Source organism: Ursus maritimus, unplaced genomic scaffold, assembly GCF_017311325.1.
Source record: "Ursus maritimus isolate PB19 unplaced genomic scaffold, ASM1731132v1 scaffold_3, whole genome shotgun sequence".
NCBI classification, from domain to species: domain Eukaryota; kingdom Metazoa; phylum Chordata; class Mammalia; order Carnivora; family Ursidae; genus Ursus; species Ursus maritimus.
This window is the reverse complement of record NW_024425563.1, coordinates 42,129,450-42,145,539: the sequence shown is the minus strand read 5'-3', so window position 1 is coordinate 42,145,539 and position 16,090 is coordinate 42,129,450. Positions and strand designations below refer to the sequence as shown.

The 16,090-nt window shown below is 43.2% G+C and overlaps 1 protein-coding gene across 3 annotated transcripts in view; it reads left to right on the top strand.

Moving 5' to 3' along the window:
- Nucleotides 1-16,090, top strand: part of BMPER (BMP binding endothelial regulator) — a 237,222-nt gene that overhangs the window by 111,384 nt on the left and 109,748 nt on the right. For all 3 annotated transcript variants that reach the window (XM_040644113.1, XM_040644112.1, XM_008686482.2), the window contains exon 7: nt 11,451-11,550. In XM_040644113.1, the coding sequence (XP_040500047.1) occupies nt 11,451-11,550 (100 nt within the window). The remainder of the gene's footprint in view (nt 1-11,450; nt 11,551-16,090) is intronic.

Genomic DNA, 16,090 nt, shown 5'->3' with positions numbered 1-16,090 from the left:
ATATCAGTTTTAGGAACTTGGTAACCAAACAGTAGTCCTGGTGGATGAGGCTTTTTATAAATAACATTGATCAATTTAAAATACGACTTCCTGGATTTCTTGGTCAAAAAAGGGCTGGATATTCTGCCTTCAGTATGCAGGCTTTCACTCATTCTGCCTGTTTTCAAGACATTGCCATCTTCCAGTTGGCCTGGTATAATAAGATGGTGGATATTTCTGAATTACTGCCTCCCCGAGTCCTAGACATTTGCCCCCCACCCCCAATTTTTCCTTCAACACTGGTCTTCAGAGAGAGCTTTGGGGCAGGTTCTGAGGGCTTGTGTTTGGTCCACTCACCACTAAAGTCCTGACAGCTATTTTAAGTGGGTTGGCTTTCCTTTGATTTCCAATTAAAGATGGCCTTCCACTCTTCTTCTTTGAGCTTCTTAGGAGTTCCAAGGAGACTATCCTTGGTTTCCATTGAAGAATTTAGGGAAGTTCTCAAGCACTTAAACTTCTGTCCTAGCTATGGTCTAAAAAAACACAGTCCTGGACCCAGTCCTATCTGTATTATTTTCTGAAAGAATGTACTAATTGTGTTGTTCAGGCAGAACTTTTTTCCATTCCTTTTAATAAGGTTAGGGATTTGACCTGTCCAGTCCTGGTTCTCCATCGTTCTTCGGAAAAAAAGGTCTGTGATTGCTAAGCATGTTGTCATGGTTATAGAGCTGTACATGACCAGGCAAACTTTCCATCCAGCTGCTGCCTCACTGAGGTACCTTCCCCCTCTGGCCTCTTGATCACATGTTCTGGCCAAGATCAACAGACAGTGCTGAACCTGGTCTGATGTTATTCCAGGAGAAGCTTGATTTAACATAACTCATTGTTTCTATAAGAGACCAAGCACTTTTTCTTTCTACTTGACCAATTTATGAATTCATTTGTCAGAGAATATAATACACCCATGCCTTGTCTATTAGGTGGCTATTTTTGGACACTGATGGCCAGTCCTCCTAGCAAGTCAGAGTTCATGACAGAGGAAATATCATTTTCCTGGACTGGGTAAGAGTCCATCTTCTGCCATGTCTGTCTGCCATTTTTTCCTCTCTTTGGCATTGCCACCATTTCATGGGCACCTTGTTTTTCAGCCTAGCATGGCTCCTGTTTCTACCCTCTTTGATTGCACGTCACTGCTAATGTCCCGGAAGCCTCTGATGATAAAGCAGTGTGGAGGGGAAGTGGGAAGGACCAATATCACTTTCTTTTTTGTGTGGTTTACTCAGTCATAGGAATCCCAACTCAGAGGGGCCTGTACTTGAATATGTCACAGAGGTTTCAGGCTTTACTTTCAGCATCTTTCTCCTTTGGAACCAAAATGGGCATCCATGACACCACTTGGGCTGACTTGAGTGACAGAGGCCAAGTTCCACTTGCGGTAATGCTTTCCTTCCGTAATTCGGCTCAGGAACTGGTGGCTGTGTGGTGCTGCATCTCTTCCTCCCTTAGGTTGGATTTTTTTCTCATGAGAAGCTGAGCAGGTGAACCTCTCCCTTTCACTGGACTTGCCCAGACATGTCTGAATGCTACCTTTGGCTCAGACTGGGACCCCCCCCACCCCTTTCACAGCTGTTTCCAACAGCCTGTACACTTCTTTTCCTTTGATCATCTTTGACCTAGATTATGATCATCCCAAGAGCTTGCCAAGATTGGGTTGCAGCCTGTTTGTCTCAGAACACAAACTCTGAATTGGCTGACAAGACCAATACCCAGGGGCACCACTAGTTTGAATGAATGGTGCCAGAAATCTCTAGTCTCCCTGGACAGGGTCCCTTGATCGAGGTCAGGGTGTTTATAGGACTCCTTCATACTTTACCTACAACGTTTTAAGATTTTGTTAGAATTTTAGGAAATTGTCAAAATAGAGAACTGTGTAAGGGTAATGTATATTGTAATGAAGATTTTGAAATTCTTCATTTAAAGACCACCATATCGGGGCGCCTGGGTGGCGCAGTCGTTAAGCGTCTGCCTTTGGCTCAGGGCGTGATCCCGGTGTTCTGGGTTCAAGCCCCACATCAGGCTCCTCGGCTGGTAGCCTGCCTCTTCCTCTCCCACTCCCTCTGCTTGTGTTCCCTCTGTCTCTGGCTGTCTCTCTCTCTGTCAAATAAATAAATAAAATCTTTAAAAAAAAAAAAAAAGACCACTATATCTAACATACAGAAATTCAAATGTTTGTTGAATGGGCAAACAAAAACCAAAATGCTGTGACTAGCCAACTGCTATTCAGAAGTTAAAATGAAGTGAAAATGTGCTGTTATTTTTCAGTAGTGTGTTTTAGCCTACCAGATTTAGGAAATATCCCACAGACTTGTGAAGTATAATTCCGTCAGTACATTGTGGGGATCCAGATATACCTTACTTAGGACTAATTCATCTGAAGACAACAGATAACTTTGTGCTTTAGGAAACCTCACTGGGACACAAACATATGTGACTGACTGACTTTCAGCTCTGGCTGACAACACAGTAAGTAGGTGTTTAAATGAAAACAAAAGCACTTTGGATGTTACTGTGGCCTCACTGCAGGGCTAGGAGGACTGAGGCACTTGGGGAGGATGAAGCAAATATTCACATGGCTTCTGCCCTCAGTGAACTTTCAGCCTAAATGCAAATGAAACACCGCGGAAACAAAATAAAACAATGTACAAAACAGGTAATGTACATCCATTATTCTTGGTAGCCAAACTTGAAAGTCAACTGAAAGGTTTCAGAGTAACAGTTCATCAGTGAGGCTTGGGTTTCTGTCTTTGGGGGTCAGTATTTGTAGAGCCTTGCCCCCCATCAAAGGCCTTCTTGGGATCTCTTCCTCAGTGCATCTCCAGCTTTGCTGTGGTGGAGACAACCCGAGGAATATGAAAAATGCCCTTTCTCCTCCACAATGGTGTTATTTCCTTCCTTTCAGGAATGGCTCATAACTCATGGGAGGTGTGAGTTCTGAATGCTTGTTCTTTTCATCTCGCTGGAAGTGGGCCAGACTGTAGATAAAGCGTTTGATGTGTCAGCAGTAGGCTTGTAACAGCTTTGACTACTTACATGATGATGAAAGGTTGAACTTTGATAAAAAAAAAAAAGAAAGAAAGAAAGAAAATGGCAAGAAAAGGAAAACGGCTCATTTTCTTTCTTTTGCTTTTTTTGGGGCAGGGGAGGTGGTGGCAGTTGAGAAGCATCCTACCGGGGTGGTCTGTGAGGTCTCCGGGAATCTGAAATATTAGGAGGCTATTCCCTTGTGAATTTCTTTGCTTATGTATCGATTGTTTGAGAGAGGGGGGACACCCATGCTCACCGGAGTAGCAGGGCCAGATTCTCAGGGCCTTATCAGTAAGCCCCTACCGCTCTGCCCAGTGAGCCCTGCTGGAAAGGGGTATCACGTTCCTCAGGGCAGATCACTTAGGTTTCCAGCCATCCCTCAGCACCTGCTTGCAGACACCAAACAAACCAGGGCTGGTGAATCTATTCTGATTCGCAGGGTTTTTTTCCCACCCCTTTTTTCCCACCAGGGCATTTGTCTGGAGGTCTCCTCTGCGCGTGGTCCCATAGGGTGGTCTTATCTTCCCACTTCTAAAATAGACCAAGAATGCAGTGATATATTTATGAAAACCCAGAACCAGTTGGAATTTGCTTCAAACCATATCCCGGTCTTATCAGCAATTGGTGCAATTGGTGTGTCAGCCTGCGTGCTGAGGCGGGGCTTGGGGAGGAGGAAGAATTTCGAAATTTTCTTTTCCGAAGAAAAACATGAAAAAGCAAAAACAGAAACAACAACCTGCCATTCAGCCGAGTGACAAGACAGCGCCAGGAGCAAGGACTCAAAGAGGAATATAGACGAGTTTTACCTTTAAACAGGAGGCATAGGCAAACACAGTAGAGAAACCTCCTTTTAAAATGGTATTAGTGGGACAATAGCAAACATATTTACATCACCTGTTTATTCGAGAATCTGATATTTATTTTATAAAATGATGACCTCTGGCTCTGTGTCTTTGTATGCTCGAAGCCCAGCACTGTCTCAGCCACGCCGGGCCTGCTCACGTATGCAGCCGCCAGGACCTGGCCGGATGTGCTGCCGGTGGGCTAAGGCCTCGCTGCAGTGCCGAGCAAACCTGGGGAGGATGCCAGGACAGACATTCTTCTGTAAGTGTCTTTGAATATGAGGGACACCGTAAAACTCTTTGGGAGTCATCTGGCCACCACCAGAGGACATTGAAGTCCCTACAGGGTTTGCCAGCACAGGCCAAAGGGTGACTAGCCCAGTCATACTGCCTGGGGGAAGCTTGAGTTTCAGGGAGTAGTGCTCACCAGCACGGCCAGCCTGCTGCCCCTGAAGAAGTCTGTTGGCTGACACAACAGCTTCCCTACTTTATGAACACCTAAGACGCTGCTCTGGAAGCTGTCCATTGGCACTTATGAATTGCCTATGACAATTAAAGAGAGTGTACATAAGATGTGGAATTCAGATAGTCTGGGTTGGATATCTGCCTCTGAAAGGTGTGATGAAATAACTAGAAAAGACTAGGAAAAACAAACAAAAAGTGTGTGTGAACTTGCTTAGTTCAGCCACCATATGACCAGGATTTAAATTGAGATTCTTAGCTATCTCTTTCTTTCTGATTAAAAAAAAAAAGGGAAAAACTATCTTTTTCAATGAAGGAATTGCTGATAGAGTGGGTTACTTTAGTGCTTTGTAGTCACCGAAGGCCTAAAATATTACGTCTGGACTGCACAGGTGAAACTCGATGTCATTTCTTTAGCAATAACTATGGTAGGCAGAATTATGGACCCCCTGGTCCCTAAGCTATCCATGTTCTAATGTCCCAAACCTGTGACTGTGGCCTTACGTGGCAAAAGGGACTTTGTGGATATGGTCAAATTAAGGATTTTCATGTGAGATTATCCTGGATTATCTGGATGGGCCCTCTCACAAGAGGCCTTATAAATGGAGGTGGGAGGGTCCGAGTCAGGGAGAGATTTTGAAGTTGCTGTGTCAATGCCTTTGACGATGAGGTAAGGAGGCCAAGAGCCAAGGAAGGCTGGCAGCCTCTGGAAGCTGGAAAAGGGCAAGGAAACAGATTCTGCCTTAGAGTCTCCAGAGAGAACCCAGCCCTGCTGACATGTTGACTGAAGCCCAGACGGACTTCAGACTTCTGACTTCCAGAACTGTAAGATACTAAGTGTGTATTGTTTCAAGTCACTGAGTCTGTGTCATAATTTATTATGGCAGCAATAGGAAACCAAAGCAATACAATGCACAACAATACAATTGGGCTTAGAGACATTAATTGATGGGAAAAATAAAAGGAATTTGTTTTAGGCTTGATTCTCGAGACAGAGGTCATGGTTCTTTGAATAGGTATGAAGGACAAAAGGGTTTCGTTTTTGTCAGGCCAGGGGGCACTTCTCAGGGGTCATGGCTCAAGATTTTCATGGGACAGAATAGGTATTTTGGTCAAACTTTGCTGACGTGTTCTTGACTCTGTGTAGAGAATCAAAGTTGAGTTGTATTTTATGACTTGGAAACATAAGCCCATGGGTAGCATAATGTCCAGATTCTTAGAGTAGAAAGTTTCCAGAGTCATCACAGATTGTGATCTAAAGCCTGCAGTGGTCTCAGCCCAGACCCCTTGTTGAATCCCAGCCCATCAACCTTAATCACAGGTCCATCCCTGCCTATGCTTCTGCTGCTGTCTTCCATCACGAGCCTGAGTAAAGTGGCCTGCAGTCACCAGCGAGCTGAAGTAGGGCCTGGCTCCTGTCTCAGAGAGAACCCCCCACATGAGCAATGTGCTCCATCATCCAGAATGCATGACGTGAGCACATGTGATAAGGCGTGATGTGTGCTAGCTGCTGGAGGAACTAAGAAGGTAAATAAGCCTCAGAACCTACCTGCTGGAAGCTCATGTCAGTGAGGCATTTTGCAAAATGCAGTAGCACCTTGGACAGTAGCATCCAGTTCATCTGGGAAAGTTATTGAAAATGCAGGTTCATGGGCTGTGGCTTAAGAAAACATTGGTTTAGCACAGCCGTCTTTAACTGGGAGTGATTTTGTCCTCTAGGGACCTCAGGCAATGTCTGGAGACATTTTCGTTTGTTACAACCGGGGGACAAAGGGTGCTACTGGCATCTAGTGGATAGAGGCCAGGGATGCTATTCAATATTTTACAATGTACAGGATGGCCCCCTAAAACAGAGACTTCTCTGACCCAAAATGTTAATAATGCCAAACTTGAAAGACCCTGGTCTAGTGGGTTACTCACAAACACACCCATTATATATTATACCGCAGTGCTATATACATGTATGTCAATATCGTGTATGTACATATGTGTACACATGTGTCCATGTATGAGTATGCATACATATAAATAGCTTTCTCTCTCTAAGTAGGTTCATCACCCACTACAATTTGGGGTGTCCTCTCTCCCATTGTCCACTCTGCTCCTGCTCCCTCCAACAGACAGCTAACCTACTGGCCATCTTTGCTTTGCTTTTCTGTTTTGCACTGGCCAAGATCAAGGGAGGCCAAGTACCTAGACCTTTACCCCTAGAAGTAACTGTCATGCTCTGAAACTTTACCAAAATAAATTTGCAGGTCAAAGAGAGACATGGCTAAGGACATCCTTTTCCTCTTGTGATGTTTTTTGATGCAATTTGCAATTCAGAGTGGGTATTCTAGTCACAAATCAGCTTTGCACCACTAGCTATTATGAATATAAGAATTATGATTCACACATAAACTCTTTGCACTCAGGATATATTTCTCCCTACGCTAGCCCTGCTAGGTTTTCTCTCCCCTTTTCTCAACTTCATCTAGAATCGATGGAGAATTCCATTCCCTTCAAATAATTGAACACTGGGGGAAAAAAATCCCTCTAGAATGTGGCTGAGTGTAGCTGATTGGTTCTAACTGGTTAGAAATGTACTGTTCTGCTTTCCGCCTCCGGTTGGGGAGCCAGCTCGGCATCCCGGTCAAGGGATGAGTGCTGTGTCACACGTTCTAGTATGGTTTCCAGCCCTCAATCCTCAGTGGTCCTCAGGCGTGGGGGAAGAAGCCTGCAAGCACATGGCTGTGGTTTTATCATCTTGCACTCATTACTCTGTTCAGGAAGATAGATTTTTATTATGTAGCAAGACTGCTGCTCTATGGTAAACTTTGACACAAAGTGATCATGTTCTTGACTGAATCAGCTAAAACAAAAATAAGGGGGCAGCAAATAGACTTGGGACAAGTTTCATGTCTTTAAAAAACAGCTACTTTCGGAGAAACACTTGGGTATGCAGTTAGAACAAACGATCACCTCTAAAGAACAAACTAAAGAAAAATGGTGAAAATCATAACTCACCAGTACTATGGAAGTTCCTAGCGTCCCTTTCCTTTTGGCCACATGGGACTATAGACATTAATCGTTGTGTATTTTGACCATGTAGATATTTTCAAACACTTAACAAAACACATGGGGTCCTCAGAATCCTGCCAGCTTATAAGGTGAAGTTAAGTGTTGCTTTTTGATATATCAGCACCAAGAAACATTTAATTAGTACCTAACATGTACAAAACCCAAGGAGATACAAGGTAAGCAGGTGCAGACAGCCCTGAAACTATACCTTCTCATCAGCATCCTGTAGTTCAAAGTGGTTTGAGAAATTCATTGAGATTCTAGAGCTCATCCTGAGTGGTGGCTCTTCCTCTCATTCCAGAAGTTTTTACTGAGATGTTTCCTTGAGTCTGTCACTCTCCTGAAGGATCTTAGGCTCAAAGGACGGGTCCCTGCTGTCGCCAAAGTCTAGCTTGGAGGCAAAACCAGTATCATCCTGCAGTGTTAAACTTCTATGTATGTGTCAAAAATATAGAATACATATGAGAAAGAAAAAGATATGGAGGGGCTCCTGGGTAGTGCAGTCGTTAGGCATCTGCCTTCGGCTCAGGGCATGATCCCGGCGTTCTGGGATCGAGTCCCACATCGGGCTCCTCCACTGGGAGCCTGCTTCTTCCTCTCCCACTCCCCTGCTGTGTTCCCTCTCTCACTGGCTGTCTCTCTGTCACATAAATAAATAAAATCTTTAAAAAAAATTAAAAAAGAAAAAAGAAAATATATGGAAAGATGGAGGGGGTCACTGGGAAATGAAGGGGTCTAGAAGGCTTCACAGGTGAGAAGAGGCTCGAAATAGACCTTCAACAATCAGGATTTTTATAGGGGTCAATGACAGGGGGAGAGAGGGAAAGAGGTACATATAAAGGAGATGGCAGGCTGCAGATGGGCCTGGGGATAATAAAGAAGGTACACTGGACCCCCTCTCCAGGTTGGTCTTGTGAGGGAAGATGGGAGAGAAGATTGTGGGGTATCTTGACAAAGTAGAGTAAGCGTGGTAATAAAGATCTAATGTATCAGAGTATTTCAATGCAATGAAATTTATTTCTTGCTCATTTAATAGTTCATTACAAGTGTTTAGTAGATAGACTTCCACATGGTGACTCAGGGAAGTGGAAGCAGACTCTTCTCATCTTGTACAGTTATTGATATCCCCTCCATTCATCTGGTAGAGACAGAAAGTGAGAGTGCGGAGCACTGAGATGAGAGATTTTTATGCGTCAAGCCTAGAAGTATGTTATTTACTTCCGTCCACCTCCTCTTGCTCAGAACCTCGTCATAAGGCCTAACTGCAAGGGAGTCTGAGAAATGTAGTGTTGGTCTGTGTCAGGAGAAGAAACCGATTTTAGTGAGCATTTACTTGCTTCTAAAATGGACACTGAGCCTGAGTTTTATCCCGGATGCAGCAGAAAGTCATCCGTCACTTTAGCATGGGGACACGCTCAGTGGTGATGTAGGCTCCGTAAAGTGAGTGATTTTTGTATGTTCTATTCGTTGCTGCCTCCTCAGCATATGTAGGCCTTAAACACATAGTTGATCCAATAATGAAATGACGGATGGAGGTTGGAGAGGAGCCGTGGACGTACTGAACTTTCCAGGATGGGTTAGTGCAAGAGCGCTGAAGCAGGGAAGCCGGTTAGAAAGGTTGGGATAATCTGATAGAGCCTGAGTTAGTGCAGTTACAGTAGGGATTCGTTTACACATTTAGAAACAGAATTGTTCACTTCTGTTTTAACTTTCCTGGTTTACAGCACGGCCACATCTCCTGGTTTAACCAGATTCCCTGCCGAGTTGAAATCATAGAAGCAGGTTGTGAGCCGAAAAGGGCTGGCACTTTCTTTGGAGGTAGTAATTGGAATGCAGCCTCGGGACTTGGGCTATGCCACAATACTGCAACCCAAACAAAATAAAACTTGACTAAACCAGCAAACCCGATTGGAGTTCAAGTTACTTTAACAGGCTCTTGGGAAAGACAAACTGCAGTTGTATTATGTATGCAAAATCTGCTCTTTGACCTCAGCATAAGGAAAAGTACTGGAGCCCGCGTAATCTTCTGCCAGCTTTCTGAAGCACTGGGCAAGTTAACTCCTATGCAATTATGCACTATTTTTTAAAAATTTTAATTTTGCAATATGCTTGAAAAATAGATGCCGCTCCAGCAAGAACAGAGAATATCGATGGAAAGAATATGTTCTCTGTGCGCCTACGAGAAGCCAGCACACAGGCAGCCTCGTGTGGCCTGAGGCTTCAGGATTTTAGGAAGTTGCTTGCAGATGAATTTTTTTGAAATTAAAAGTTAAGGGAAGCATTATGTCCTCCCTCTAGATTTAGCTTTTGTGGTTTATGTATAAGCTGGGCCCGACCGCAGAGTCTGACCTAGACTCAGGTTATGTGCCTCTGAAGTCTGGGGAAAGGCCCGACGTTAGGATTATGCTGCGTGGAGTGAGGAACCTCACAGAAAACAGCCAGGGATTCTTAGGAGATTTTTAGTGATTCTTGCTGATCTGGAAATAATGTAAAAACAACAGAAGAGCTTTTTGTGGTATTTTTGCATGCTCTCTATTGGTTTGGGGAAGAATCCAATGTGAAAGTGGCTTAAAAATAATAAATATTTAAAAAGACATAACGTGCCCTACCCTTTTCATCCACTCGCACCAAAAAATAAACAGTAATAACAAAACTGGCAAGAAGAGGAAGGGAGAGCAGGAACAATGGATGGCGGCCGTGGGTGGGGATGGGCATGAATATGACCCAGACGGCTAACGTCTGGTGTTACTGCAGAAAGTGCTGGGGAAGGTGTGAGGAAAGGCCGCAGGGAATCTTTCCCTTCTTTGAGGCGTGAGTTCCTCATTTCCTGAGGCCTCTTGAGATATAAATTACCGGTTTCAGACAGCGGGCACCTGAGGGTTTACTAGTTTGCTTTCTAGCTCAAATCCCAGAGAAGCCAATCCATTGAAATTCCATTTGCCTAGTGATCTGTTTACCAAATCTACCGATTTTTCTTAAAAAAAAAAAATTAATTATTCATGAATTTGATAGCAATTCATTTTGCACAGGATAGTTTTCACATGAGCCTTACAAAAGTGTTGGATGTAAATTGACTGGAAAGCACTTTTCTTTTCCCCTGCCCCAGCTTTCTGAGTATTCAATTACAAGTTGCTGAGGCTGGAAAAACAGACGCCTCTGGTGAGACATCAAGGAGGGGGAATAGGCATGCTGCAACTTCGAGTTGCTGAGAGGGGAGACATACTGATGGCCAGAGGAGGGGGACATACTGAGGTAAAGAATGAGTGTCAGAAAGGAGGAAAGGGCAGAGAATCAGGGGCAGGGGAAAATTCGAAGGCTCTAGAACATCTCCCTTAGGTGGCTGGGCCTCTGCCATTCCTTCCAATATCAATCATCATTTGCCTTCTACTTACGATAGAAACAGGTTTGGTTAGCTGAGCGAATTCAGAGAAATGGTTCTTCTGAATACTGGCTTTCAGTGTTTTCATTTTCAGCAGCCTCGCTGCTTCCTTAAATCCAAGCCTCATTGAGTCATGCTAGCAACACCTTTAAGCAGTGGCAGGAAGGGAAGTATTCTTGGAGGAAGATGTCTGCAGAACCTACAGAAAGATGGGGGTCTGAAAGAGGAGGAAAAAATCTCAGTAAAATCTAGAGGGCTCCTTTGCTTGCTTGGGGGTTGGAAAGAGAGGCCAACTTGTCCCCGTTTGCCCAAGGCTTCTCCAGTTTTAGTACTGAAAGCCTCCGATCGGGCAAAATGAGATGGTTGGCTAGTCCTGAGAAGGAAAAAGATAAATAAAGGTGGTGTTGGGTGGGGAGGGGGGATGGTGTAATAATCTCTTTAGGGGTAGCCTTTTCGAGGGTGTAGTGCATGTGGCCTACAGGGAAGATAATTGGAGAGTTGGAGAAGTTACACAGATGTGAGCAGTCACCCCAGGGACCTAATACCAGGGAAGGCACTAGGTTTGTTCCAGACATCTTGGTTATACAATATATATGCACTTACTTTTCTAAATGTGCTTTTTTTTCTCTCTCTCTTTTCTTCAGGGAGGCAGGACACAGTGCGTGAGAGAAGTCTGTCCCATTCTCTCCTGTCCTCAGCACCTTAGCCACACTCCCCCAGGACAGTGCTGCCCCAAATGTTTGGGTGAGTGACTGTTTTCAGATCAAAGAACAATGTAATTTATTCTTGGGAGTTTCTGCTGAGAGTCTTCATTCATTGTTATGTTGGAGTTCTCAGGTTGTCCTAGTTCATGGCTTATTAGAAATACCTGCTTCTTCTGATTATAGGAGTTTATTTCTTTCCTGAGGTCTCTATAGGGGTTTCTTTTTTCTTTTTCTTTTTTAAGATTTTATTTATTTATTTGACAGAGAGAGAGAGCACAAGCACGGGAAGCAGCAGGCAGAGGCAGAGAGAGAAGCGGGCTCCTTGCTCAGCAATGTGGGACTTGATCCTAGAACCCCAGGATCATGACCTGAGCTGAAGGCAGATGCTTAACCCACTGAGCCACCCGGGCACCCCATCTTCAGGGGTTTCTTTGCTCTGTATCTGTAAACCTGGCTCACCAGACAACCTGGGATAATAGCTCCTGATGGAAAGAACAGTATTGAAGAAACTATCTTTCAATGGGCATATGATGATCAGTAGAAATGATTAGTATTTTAAAGGCATGTGAAGTTAATACATGGGGGAATATACACCAGCATTACTCTTAGAGGCAAAAACATGCAGGAGGATAACATCAAAAGCAAGATGTTTGGAAAGGAAAAATGAAAAATAGCCAACACAAAAGGAGGATTAGCTATTTCTTGCTGAGCATTTCCTATGTCCTAGGCACCATGCAAAGCACTTTATATGCTTTTTCTCATTAAATTTTCTTAAGAAACTGTCCTGTGTAGGTGCGAAATGTATCATTCTGATATGCAATATAGGTGCTATGATTAGTACTATTGCAGAAATGGGGAGTGGATTCCCAGAAGGTGGCATAGCTAGTGAGCTACAGAGTCCCTGTGATTCCTAAGCCCATGCTCTAACCTGCTGCTGCTCAGCCTCGCTGGTGACGTGGAGAGTGGCACACACGTTGCTAATTGAAAAGAGACAGCGTGCCATGGAGAGTCTCTAGGACAAGAGATCCTTTGGCTCTTGTTAACAATCCATATGTGAACTTTTTACATGTGATCTTCAAGCTCTTGACTTAGTTGAGGTCAGACTCATATTCAAATAAAAGTAGCTTGAGCCAGCATCCGAATACAATAGAACATCTCCCACTAGAATCCCCCAGCAACCTCACTCAAATCTCTAGGGATCCTTGAGAAGGCTAGCACGTTTCCTAGTCACCACTGGCTTTGTGTTTCTGCTCCTGCTGTTTCTCCCTTTATTTTCTTCTTCCTCCTCCTCAGATAATAACCTCTCCTCTTTCACCTCTGCTGCTTCTCCTTCTTCTTCCCCTTTCCCTTCCTCCCCCCTCCTCCTCCTTCTTTTTCTTCTCCTCCTCGTCCTCCTTTAACTCATTTTGTACTTCCTGGGATACTCACTCTCCAGTCTTTTCACTTTATGTGGTGCTGTTGAATCAAGGTTCGTGTAGTAGATTTTACTGAAGGCTTGTGGTCAACGCGAAGGGTGATAACTTTATAGCAAAGGACAGCAAACAACATGAAATGGAACCTTAAGCTCCCTTTGTTCTTAAAAGGTCCTAACTATTTTGCCTTTAGAAGAGTGTCACTGTTTGTCTTTCATTTGGTCTCCAGCCTCCTTTCAGTTACTGTCCACACCCTTTTTTGATTCCTCTCTCCTTTCCATCATACCTTGCTTTTCTCAATTCCAGAACATCCTGTTGATGGATGTTTTTCATTCCCAGCTTATCACAGTCATAGCCTGAAGTCTTTCTACAACCAAGTTGCCAAATACAGGTATCTTGTTAAATGAAGGCAGTTTTCTATTCTTTGAGGGATTCTTCTGCCAACTCTTAATCTAATAATGTTTACCTTCGTGCTGCACACACACACACACACACACACACACACACACGTGCACACACACACACAATGCTTTTTAAGTAACTATGAAATAATTAAAAGAACAAAGGAGAATTGTTTAGACATGCCTGATTAAAGACATTTCCACTGAGATATGTGCTTCCTGGGTTGCCAGTGTGTGCTTGTACCCCTGGCATAGCTAGCTAGTTCACTGTGGTTGAAATCATCATGCTTCTGGTCGTGGTGGACACAGCATTCCATCTAAGCAGAAAAGTCATCACAGAGGAGGTGGCATTTGGGGCCTGACATTGAAGATAAGTAGATTTGATTAATGCTTTGAAGCCCATACCGTGGATGTGCTGAGTCAGCTCAGAAACTTCTCATATGAGCAATAGCTGTTGTATTGAATGCAGATTTTCTTGTCCACTTGTGGTCATAAGACAGACTACAAAAGGAGTGACAAGTCTTAGGAAACTTGAAAATCATAATTCTCCCAAATGAGACCTTTTTTGATTGACCTAAACCCCAGTGGAATAATGTGGAAATGGCTTAAATTAGGCTGTGTATGGAGTCTCTGAACCACTCTTTTGAATGTTATCTTATTTTGGGCCATGATGACTTTGGGATTAAGGTAAGATTTTGTGTTCCTCACGGGTAAAAAGAAACATACCCACACGATAAAAGACAGAAAGGAAAAAAAAGGAAACATTAGGATACTTTCTAGATTCTGAAATCTTAGACCGATTGGTGGACACCAATTTGCTGTTCCTCACGCGTAAAAAGATTTTGTGTTCCTCACGGGTAAAAAGAAACATACCCACACGATAAAAGACAGAAAGAAAAAAAAGGAAACATTAGGATACTTTCTAGATTCTGAAATCTTAGACCGATTGGTGGACACCAATTTGCTGTTAAATATTCCTTTGACCAGGATTCATTTACATGACATACCTCTGCCTTTTGCACTGCAACATTCTCTTCCTCTCTGTCTCATTTTCAAGGAAGAGACCCATCAGAGATTTGTGTATACTGAGCACCCAATGCCCCTCTCAGAGTGACACAGCCTAGGATCCTACTGGAACTATACTACTGTGATAAAAGCTTCACATCAGTGTTTTTAGGTAAAAGTTGTATTTTATTGAGTGATAATCTGGGTAGTTGTTCACATTTGTTCAGGGGGATAAACTTGTTGAAGAGTCTTTTTGTTCAGTGATCTACTGATGCATCAGTCCACCAACCCATCCAGCCATTTGTTCACCTATTCATTCATTCATCCATGCCACAGTACTAAGTACTATATATGTAGTAAAAGCTACGAGCTGTGGGGACACAGGAAGGGGCTGTTCATTCTAAGAGGTACAAGGGCCTCTGAGGAGGTCATGTGGAGCTCAGCCATAAAGAAGATACATTTTGATTGGTGGAGAAAGAAGCTTGACTATATTTATATAATTTCTGTCCTGCCTCTTGCCAAACAGGATTTAAGGCCACTTACAAAAGACATGAAGCACATGTAGATAAAAGATAGGAAAAAGGCAAACCAACTTATCACATTTGTAAAAATTGCTAAATTGAAACAGCTATTTTTAATTCTTGAAGGATAGAAAAATACCTCTGATAGATTAATATAGAGGACAGTGTTTACAACAGTGAAAAATAACATCACCATCATTTTTATAGTAAATGCAAAAAAGAAAAAAAGATATGCCTAGGGATGTTGCTTATACTAGAATATCCTAAAACCAAGGTGTGATACAACAGAAGTGATTCTAATGGGGTGGGTGGCCCGCACACAGCTTCCTGATGTTTCAGGGCCTAGAGAAAAATCTAGAGAAAGGCTGAATTTTGTATTTTGCAGGTAATCCTCTAATTTAGTCTATAAGTTCTCACAAGCTCCAAGAAACTAGGACCTGGGTGTACACATAAAAATACCTGTGTTACAATAGCTAAATCGTGGAAGGAGCTGAGATGCCCTTCAACAGATGACTGGATTAAGAAGTTGTGGTCCATATATACAATGGAATATTACTCAGCTATCAGAAAGAACGAGTTCTCAACATTTGCTGCAACATGGATGGCACTGGAGGAGATAATGCTAAGTGAAATAAGTCAAGGAGAGAAAGACAATTATCATATGATTTCTCTCATCTATGGAACATAAGAACTAGGAAGATCGGTCGGGGAAGAAAGGGATAAAGAAAGGGGGGGGTAATCAGAAGGAGGAATGAAGCATGAGAGACTATGGACTCTGAGAAACAAACTGAGGGCCTCAGAGGGGAGGGGGTGGGGGAATGGCATAGACCGGTGATGGGTAGTAAGGAGGGCACGTATTGCATGGTGCACTGGGTGTTATACGCAACTAATGAATCATCGAACTTTACATCGGAAACTGGGGATGTACTGTATGGTGACTAACATAATATAATAAAAAATTTTTTTAAAAAATAAGCATAAAACAAAAAAAATAAAATTAAATTTAAAAAATACCTGTGTTTGTTGGGTTATTAATACTTGCTCAGTGAAAATACAGTCATTCAGCTAAATTTTGTCTTACCATGAAAGGGTTTTTGGTTATATACTCTAGCATCAGAATTGTAGGTAGAGAGGGCCATGTGTTATCATGAGGAGGCATTATTGGTACCATTTTACAAGTGACCTTAGTGAGGCCTGGAGAAATACTCAAGGTCACCAGGAGATCCATATGAGGGACCCAG